General features: G+C 32.9%; 1 protein-coding gene across 1 annotated transcript in view; it reads left to right on the top strand.

The window, feature by feature from the left end:
- Window positions 1–10,000, top strand: part of LOC137655934 (uncharacterized) — a 164,781-nt gene that overhangs the window by 50,687 nt on the left and 104,094 nt on the right. The window contains exon 3 of the mRNA XM_068390152.1: window positions 2,322–2,453. Within this exon, the coding sequence (XP_068246253.1) occupies window positions 2,322–2,453 (132 nt within the window). The remainder of the gene's footprint in view (window positions 1–2,321; window positions 2,454–10,000) is intronic.

Genomic DNA, 10,000 nt, shown 5'->3' with positions numbered 1-10,000 from the left:
AAAAAAAAAAAAATAGCACAATATATTTAGATTCATATCACTTCATTCTTCTCTGTAGACGAATCTTTATAGTCTCGTAATGGTATGAAAACTACTCCAATTCACAAGAGAAATACACAAAAATTAATAAAAAAGAAAAAAAAAAGAAAAAAAAAGTAGGAGCACAGCTGAAAGGTGCATAAGTAATTTGTTGACAGGCAGTTCTGTTTTCTACACTGTTAGGAAAAAAAACGTATTTTGAATCGGAAATTATACGTAAAAATATACTGCTCTCAGCCGTATTTCAGTAAAATACAGGCGACCGTAATTTGACCCTACTTTATTATAATCTTTCACGGGTTGGTAACCGTAATATCACTCATTTACGTCAATATATCCGTTTTTAAAACAGTAAATGCCTGGCAACATTCGTTCAAAGATTCTTATGGTTTTTTCGAGAAATTTTTAATAGTGTATGAAAGAATTTGAATGAATGAATGATTTGAATTTTTCTGGCATCCTGACATCGAAGGTCATTGACGCTAATTTCCATGAAAGACAGTCGTGAAGCCAGAAAGACATGTAATGAGTGCAAAGACAATAACTACACTGAATTTTTTTAATGAGGTGCATTTGCATCGACTCGCAGCGGTGCCCTTTTAGCTCGGAAAAGTTTCCTGCTATCTGATTGGTTAGAATTATCTTCTCTAACCAATCAGGGAGCAGGAAACTTTCCCGAGCTAAAAGGGCACCCTTGCGATTCGGTGCAAATCTGCCTCACTGAAAAAAAAGATTGACTGTAGTGAATAAGTGTCAAAGAGAAGGAAGGGGATGGTCCCATCGCAAAAAAGAAAAAAAAAAGAGCAATAAATCTGTTATGTAAGTTGCACGGAAATGGAGACCACCTCCCAATCTCTTAATGATGACACACGGTCTTATATATATTTTTTTTCTTTTCAGTAATGGAGCCCTTTCCATGCGTAATTAGAGAAGTTGCTTGGTCCAAAGTTGAGAATTAAACTGAAAGTTCAAGTAATATATATGAAAGTAATATACATGCTGATAGCCCTCTTGTTAGATATTATAGATCTGTTTCTACATACATACATACATACATATACCAAGGCACTTCCCCCAATTTTGGGGGGTAGCCGACATCAACAAATGAAACAACATAAAAAAAGGGGACCTCTACTCTCTACGTTCCTCCAGCCTAACAGGGGACTCAACCGAGTTCAGCTGGTACTGCTAAGGTGTTTCTACTAAAAAAAAAAAAAAAAAAAAAAAAAAAAAAAAAAAAAAAAAAAATTTTCTTTTTTTCTCTGCATCTTCACATTTGTTGTTGGTATTATCTGACACAAGAATTGTTGGGTTTAATAACCAGTGTCTCTTATTATTATGAGACTCTTAGAAGATATATCATTTTGAATTTAGTGGAATTCAAGGGACTATTTAATCCTATTATTAGGTAAAGATTCTTGCTTCAGTTTTACCCAGATAAAATAATCCGAATTATATTTTCCTAAAACAATGGATATTTTTTTTCCCAAAAAGAGTTTCCTGTTATTATTAAATAAGGATTTTTGCTTCAATATTGCATAAGACGTTAAAACAAATAAGATAATCCGGATTATATTTTCCTAAAAACTAAGAAAATTTTCTTCCCCCAAAGAGTTTCTTGTTATTAAATAAAGATTTTTGCTTCAGTTTTGCCCAGCTAAAATAATCCGAATTATATTTTCCTAAAACAATGGACATTTTCTTCCCCACAAAGAGTTTCCTGTTATTATTAAATAAGGATTCTTGCTGCAGTTTAGTATAAGAGGTTAAAACAAAACAAATATTCCGGATGAAATTTTCTTAAAAATAGGAAATTTTCTTCCCCCAAAGAGTTTCCTGTTATTATTAAATAAGGATTCTTGCTTTAGTTTTGCATAAGAGGTTAAAACAAATAAGATAATCCGGATTATATTTGTCCTAAAAACTACGAAAATTTTCTTCCCCTAAATAGTTTCTTGCTATTAAATAAAGATTCTTGCTTCAGTTTTGCCCAGATAAAATAATCTGAATTATATTTTCCTAAAACAATGGACATTTTCTTCCCCCAAACCGTTTCCTGTCATTATTAAATAAGGATTCTTGCTTCAGTTTTGCATAAGAGGTTAAAACAAGACAAATAATCCGGATTAAATTTTCTTAAAAACAGAAAATTTTCTTCCCCCAAAGAGTTTCCTGTTATTATTAAATAAGGATTTTTGCTTCAATTTTGCATAAGAGGTTAAAACAAATAAGATAATCTGGATTATATTTTCTTAAAAACTAAGAAAATTTTCTTCCCCCAGAGAGTTTCCTGGATTCGGAACAAAGATATCATGCTGCTCGCCTTGGGCGATGTAGTCATCGCGAACGACCCGCGAATCTTCGTGACTCATTCTGGACCACCAGACACCAAAGAATCACCAAGACACTCTCAGGTAAGATCTTTAACATTTCCTTAAATACTCTCTCTCTCTCTCTCTCTCTCTCTCTCTCTCTCTCTCTCTCTCTCTCTCTCTCTCTGAGACCTGTTATTTGATGCCCTGATTCACTCTCTCGCTTCATCGAAATGTTCTTAAATATTCTCTCTCTCTCTCTCTCTCTCCTCTCTCTCTCTCTCTCTCTCTCTCTCTCTCTCTCTCTCTCTCTCTCTCTCTGAGACCTGTTATTTGATGCCCTGATTCAGAATAATTCTGAAGAACATAAAAAAAAAAAGATAAAGTACAGTTAGGTTTCAACTTAATTTTTGGGATAAAACACTTAGAAAAAACCGTAATTTCAACCGGAAATTCTCCGGGAAAATATCCGGTTTTCAACCATATTTCAGTAAAATACAAGCGACCGTAATTCTACCTTACTTTGTTATTCTTTTACGGGTTGGTGACCGTAATATCACTCTTTTACGTCAATATAACCGTTTTCAAAATGTTGTAAAAACCTGGAAGAAATGGTGCCAGACATTTAGTTTTTTTTTTTTTTTTTTTTTTTTTTTTTTTTTTTTTTTTTTTTTTTTTTTTTTTTTTTTTTTTTTTATTGCAAATTTTGAACAGTGCGCGAATGGAGCAAATGAAGCTGTTCTTTCACGAATTAAAAAGAATGAATTCACTCATGCTTTCCATTTTGCATTTTCATTGTGTTCATGCGGATATGCATTAATGAATTATTGAATAATTGAATTGAGCATATAGAGTCATAACTAGAATTACCATTAATCTTGTCTTTATGAGAATGTCAGTTATACTGTTATAAAACGCAATTTTAATCGGAAATTCTCCATAGAAAATATATTATTCTCAGCCGTATTTCAGTAAAATACAGGCGACCGTAAGTTTTACCCTACTTTGATATTATCTTTTACGGGCTGGTGACCGTGACGTCAATATATCCGTTTTCAAAACGGTAAAGGCCTGGGAACATTTATTCCAGGATTTTTACCCCCCCCCCTTTTTTTTTTACGACAAATTTCCAACAGCGTATGTCAACGACTAAATCAATTAGCTCTAAAAATATATGTTTTGAGAATAGCGAGAAAATATCTATTTATTTTTTTTATTTCAAGAACGTCCAGCAAAGTTCGATATAGAATCAGCTCTAGTAGATATTCATGTCAGATATACTCAACTATAAGATGAACAAACTCGTTTCACTTCGTAAAATATCCGCCAAGAGCTAAAGAGTATTAAACCTTCTAGGTCTGCAAGAATTTCATTTTTTCGTTTTTAACTTTAAATTTTCAAAAGATTTATTAGAGCTTTCTAGTTCAACTTCATTATAACTATAATTAAAAAGGTGAAATCTATTGTTCACGTCACTTTATAACAAATAATGAATTTATTATTCTTGATTTGGATCACGCTTATAATTCAGGAAGATTAAAAGGTTTAAAGGCCACTCATGAATGGCAGAGGCGAGAGACAGCGACAATGCCCTGGCTAGCAAGACAATGCTCTAAACGTTGATCATATATACATATGATCAGCGTCCAATCTCTTTCTCCAACCAAGCTAGGACCAGGGATGGCCAGACAATGGCTGTTGATGACTCAGCAGGTAGACCTACACACTCCCCAAAACTTCCCAGTTTTAGCACACAAGGATGGTAGGGTTTCAGACACTACAAGAAGTTATAGAGCTTGAGCGGGACTAGAACCCCAGTTCGGCGACAGCCAGGTAGGGACGTTTTCAACAGGCCACCAACAACCCTAAATTCCAAAATCCCCTGACCACGACACAGAGATATCATCAAGATCTGGAAATCACAAAAATGGCTATAAAAAAAACCCGAAATGCAATGAACTTTCAAACAATATACAACGTTAAGCTACAACCCTAGTTGGAAAGGGCAGGATGTTATAAGCCCAAGGGCTCCAACAGGGAAAATAGCCAAGTGAAGATAGGAAATAAGTAAATAAATAAACTACAAGAGAAGTAATGAATAATTAAGATAAAATATTTTAAGAACAGTAACAGTATTAAAAATAAATTTTTCATAAATAAATATAATAACATCAAAAAATGAGGAAGAGAAATAAGATAGAATAGTGTGTCTAACTGTACCCTCAAGCAAGAGAACTCTACCCTAAGACAGTGGAAGACCATAGTACAGAGACTATGGCATTACTACGACTACAAAACAGTGGTTTATTTTTGGATTGTCCTCCAAGAACTGCTTACCATAGCTATAGAGTCTCTCCTACCCTTACCAAGAGGAAAGTAGCTACTGAATAACACAGTAGTTAACCCTTTGAACGAAGAAGAATTTTTTGGTAATTTCAGTGTTCTTGAATGTATGGGGACAGAGGAGAACGTGTAAAGAATAGGCCAGATATTCGGGAAAATTTGCCGTAACCAGAGAGAGGATCAAATGTACTATCTGATAAGTCAAAGAACCCAATAACTCTTTATCGGTAGTATTTCAACGGGTAAGCTGGTGACCTGGCTAACCGACTACCTACCATAAAGGAAATATAGATTATCCTTAACGAAAATGGCACCCACCAACCTCGCCCTACAACCCCCGCCCCTCCTAAGGCTAACGAGCATCAAACAACTGCTCCAACAACAGAGGAGTAGTCATAAAGGTCATCAAACTAAGAGATTATCATCTTCAGAAATGCCATTTTTTTTATATATATTATTCTTAACAACATCTGCGTAACTTTCGGGAAAACTGTGAAGCTCAAAGATAGATAAGTAAAAACTGATGTAATCTCTTCAGAAAATGAAATCTTACATGTTTCTATCCTGTAGATATTTTAGTCAAAGTAAATTACTTTTATAGTGATGAAAAAATGGGTATTATAAGAGGCAGTTGTTAAGTTTCATATGAAATCTGATAATGTGGATGCTAATATTATATTTCAAGTTATGAAAGAAATCATGCCAGCACCCATGGAGGGAAATATATTCCATGATAAAAAATTATCGATATCTAATTAAATTTCCATTCCATAGTTATATACAGAAATTGGGGAGCAGTGTATATATTTAAAATCAGAACTTGGAATACTGCCTTCAATGAATATTAGAAAAAAAATAAATTTCTAAAGGAGTCATTTTTGCAACATGATATTTCTGTGATCATTTTCAGTAATCTTAATTTCCCTTTATTGCATCCTCTTTAATTATTATAATGGTAATAACCTTTTACGTAATGTTTGTTACGCGTTCCAAATTTACACCTAACACAAAATCCAATTCCATGCATCGAAATAAGCATCTTCTGTCTTCCTACTAATGAAAACTCCCTACTAATCCAACAAGTTATTATTGTAACGTAATAATCCGAGTTACTTTTCAGCCGAGTTTATAATAACTTGTTTCCGCAAAAGGTATTAACTTCCCCGGAGCAAATACTCTAATTCATTTTAACTTGAGGGAGAGGCAACTCTTGAAACTCTAAACCATGTTTGCTGAGACCGTGGTGACTTTATACCAACTGCCCATAAGCTCTGTAACTTTAACTGAGGCAACAACAAGTTTTTGGGTTAACAAAAACTTTTGGAACCGGAGAAGTTTCGCCGTAAACACTCTCAGCCAGTCTGCGTTTTTTTACATTCTTTTCATTAGGTAATTCTCTTGAATAGGAAAAAAAATAACTAGAAATCTAACTCGGGTAGTAAATAATAATAATGATAATAATAATATACATATATATATATATATAGTATATATATATATATAGTATATATATATATATACATATACATATACATATACATATACATACACACACACACACCATATATATATATATATATATATATATATATATATATATATATATATATATAGTATATATATGTTATTATTATTATTATTATTATTATTATTATTATTATTATTATTATTATTATTATTATTATTATTATCTATACGATACGATTGAGGAAAGTAAATTCTATTTATTACTATTGATAAATCATTTAGAATATTGTACCATAGGAAAAAAAAATGCTCCAAAATTCTCCACGTGTCTCTTTTCACCTATAATTACTTTTATAGCCCGGCCATAAAAAATTGAACAGAGAACGAAAAAAGGTACATTATTTTTAAATATTAAAACTACTAAATATTTCAGTGGTAGAGTTCCACCACAGCTACTTTTTACCAGTGACCATTTTTTTCATGGCTTTTTTTTAATTTTATTTATACCTTTAATTTTACAAATGATACAGTAGTCAAAATCCTTAAATTATAGAGTGAACGAGAGGAGTGTATGATATGTGAAAGCTATAAAGCTAAATTTATATCTTATATAAAATAGGACTATTAAATATTACGATAAAATCCAAACGTACGATAAACTTAACCCCTAACAAATTAAGCTTACCTTCTCTCTCTCTCTCTCTCTCTCTCTCTCTCTCTCCTCTCTCTCTCTCTCTCTCTCTCTAACAAATTGAGCTTCTCCTCTCTCTCTCTCTCTCTCTCTCTCTCTCTCTCTCTCTCTCTCTCTCTCTCTCTCTCTCTCTAACAAATCAAGTTTCCCCCCCCTCTCTCTCTCTCTCTCTCTCTCTACTCTCTCTCTCTCTCTCTCTCTCTCTCTCTCTCTCTCTCTCATCATTAAAGTAGAGGAGATCCTTACGGAATCCTAAACACGTTTTTACTTGTTAGAAATTGAATTTCTACCAACGAGAAATAATTTTCTGATACCGGAAATGGTTTTCCTCCCTACCGTGGAATAGTACTGAATTTGAGGAAGATTCTGGGCTGTTTAGAAAATCCTTACAAACCTTGAGTTAATCTATAAGAGAAAAATCTGATGCTGTAATGATCATTATATCAAAATGAGAAAAAAATCGTAATATGCTAATTTATTTTTTTCTTTATTTTCATCATTAATCTTTTAAAGATAATTGGTAGCCCAACACATAGGCTGCAGCCCCAAGATTTGGGAAGACTTAAATGTTTTGGGCAAAGAAGCCAGTGCAGCAGAACTATTCAACTGCCAGATAGTGAATGGTAATCAATTCTATATATATATATATATATATAATATATATATATATATATATATATATATATATTTATATATATATATATATATATATATTTATATGTATAAATATATATATATATATATATATATATATATATATATATATATATATATATGTATATATATATATATATATATATATATATATATATATATATATATATATATATCTGTGTGTGTGTGTATTGTGTGTATATATGTATTAATACAATTACTTGGATTTAAAGGCAAAATATTTTTCTTCTGGCATAGGTAGTTAACCCCCTTGATAGGAAAGGGTCCCCTACGCTAATGCCCAACGGAAAATTTCAACTCATTAGCCTAACGTATACCAATCAGTTGGTTTCTGGAACTCTGCTGCCTAGGAAGTGTCACAGACTCAGTATTTCAATGTATTGATACGTCAGGTCAGGAGTGTTTATTGTGTACAGTGAATGGCTATTGATACGTCAGGTCAGAGTGTTTATTGTGGACAGTGAATGGCTATTGATACGTCAGGTCAGAGTGTTTATTGTGGACAGTGAATGGCTATTGATACGTCAGGTCAGAGTGTTTATTGTGGACAGTGAATGGCTATTGATACGTCAGGTCAGAGTGTTTATTGTGGACAGTGAATGGCTATTGATACGTCAGGTCAGAGTATTTATTGTGGACAGTGAATGGCGCAACCAATAAACCACTGCTTTCAGAAGTGAAAAGGGTTTAGGTCTCAGAAAACATGATGTACCATGAGTCCCGAGGAGAACCTAGGAAATGTTTATGGAACACTTGGTGGAAGAGAAAGTCCCTTCAGTGGCAGATGAGTGTCTCCTCCTAAGGCCAATAGCAACTCCACTTTTCATTATGTGGAGCTTCCAGAAAAGAAGATAATTGGATCGGGGTTTTTTACTCTGCGTGGATGTGGTGCCGGATAGAAGAAAGGTATGACAGTTGATGTATTTAGCTCGGAGGGTAAGTTAAGTCTTTTGTATAATAGCGACTGTCTGGAGTGAAAGCTCTGCGCAATCTGGGTGTTTGCGTGTTTATGTCTGTTTGTGTGTTGTATCGAGACAAAAGTAAAAGGGCCTTTAGTGAAGAAAAGAGGAGAACGAAGTAACTAGGAAGAAAGGGGCATAAATAGGGAATAAGAAACATTTATATCGTCAAGAAGACTTTTGTAACAAGGAAAATGATACACAATAGTTTAAGAATTGCATAGATGAGATTGATCCGGACAGGAAAAAGATTGCAGTAGTGAGTATGGCCAAAGAATGGGAAAGAATGAAGTTCTCGGGAAATACTGAATTTGTGCTGGGTAAAGTTATGAGAATATTAAATAGGAATTTAAAGTCAAAGCCGATGGATGAGAAAAGGGTGGCATTTTTTGGTACGCAATTGGGGGTCCGTAGAGTTAGATATAATGCTCAAGAGCAGACAGCACTAATGTTGTGGTATTGAATGTGTTGAGAATGTTCTCTACTTCTGTAATTGTAGGGTTCCCAAAAAGGATGTATAAAACTGTATGCATATATTTACGACAGAAAATATGGTGAGTTGAAGAGCTTTTTAGATATGCTTTTAATACAGAGTAAATGGAAGAGAAAGTTACTGGGTTGTATTGAAGAGAAGAGTCACTGGAGGTATATCTGATAATCATATGACAAAGTTTGTGTTTACAAATGCAATTATGAAAAGTGAAGGCAATAGTAAGGAAATGAGAATACCATATTTGGATGAAATTGGTTGAATGTTTATCTAAATTAATAGGTCGTTTGTAAAATTCCATGGTAAGGTTATGGATACAGTAGAAAATGCTTCTAGATATAAGAGAGAGAGAGAGAGAGAGAGAGAGAGAGAGAGAGAGAGAGAGAGAGAGAGAGAGAGAGAGAGAGAGAGAAATCTTTTGCATAAAGGTTTATGAAATCCAAACGACAAGTGGTGTTATAAGGAAGTGAGAGCTTTAGCATAAAAGAAAAATTATTATTTAAATTGCATGACAGAGGAAAATATAGTGTACAGATATACAGGAGGATAAAACAGAGTAGTCAACCAGTTAATTAAAAGAGATGCATGCAACAAAAATATATGGGAGAAGATGAACAGAAGCTTTAAGGAGAAGAATCTCCTGTCTATGGAAGGAAAGATAGAAAGAGAGGTTACGAATAATATATCCAAATAGAGTGGACCTCTCTGTTATGAAGGCAGTCCTGGAGTAATGGAGACAGTAATTCAAATAGTTGCTGAATATTGGAAATATAGAAGAAGCAGTACTGTTTGGTTCAAGATTAGTTGATTTTCTTAATTTCTAAGTTCTCTCACTTGCTTTCTTTGACTGTGATATTGTTTATATATATATATATATATATATATATATATATATATATATATATATATATATATATATATATATATATATATATACATATATATATATATATATATATATATATATATATATATATGTATATATATATATATATATATATATATATATATATATATATATATA

This window comes from Palaemon carinicauda, chromosome 16 (assembly GCF_036898095.1).
Source record: "Palaemon carinicauda isolate YSFRI2023 chromosome 16, ASM3689809v2, whole genome shotgun sequence".
Taxonomy (NCBI): Eukaryota; Metazoa; Arthropoda; class Malacostraca; order Decapoda; family Palaemonidae; genus Palaemon; species Palaemon carinicauda.
Note: the sequence above shows the minus strand (reverse complement) of the source record. Positions and strands in the feature narration are given on the sequence as shown.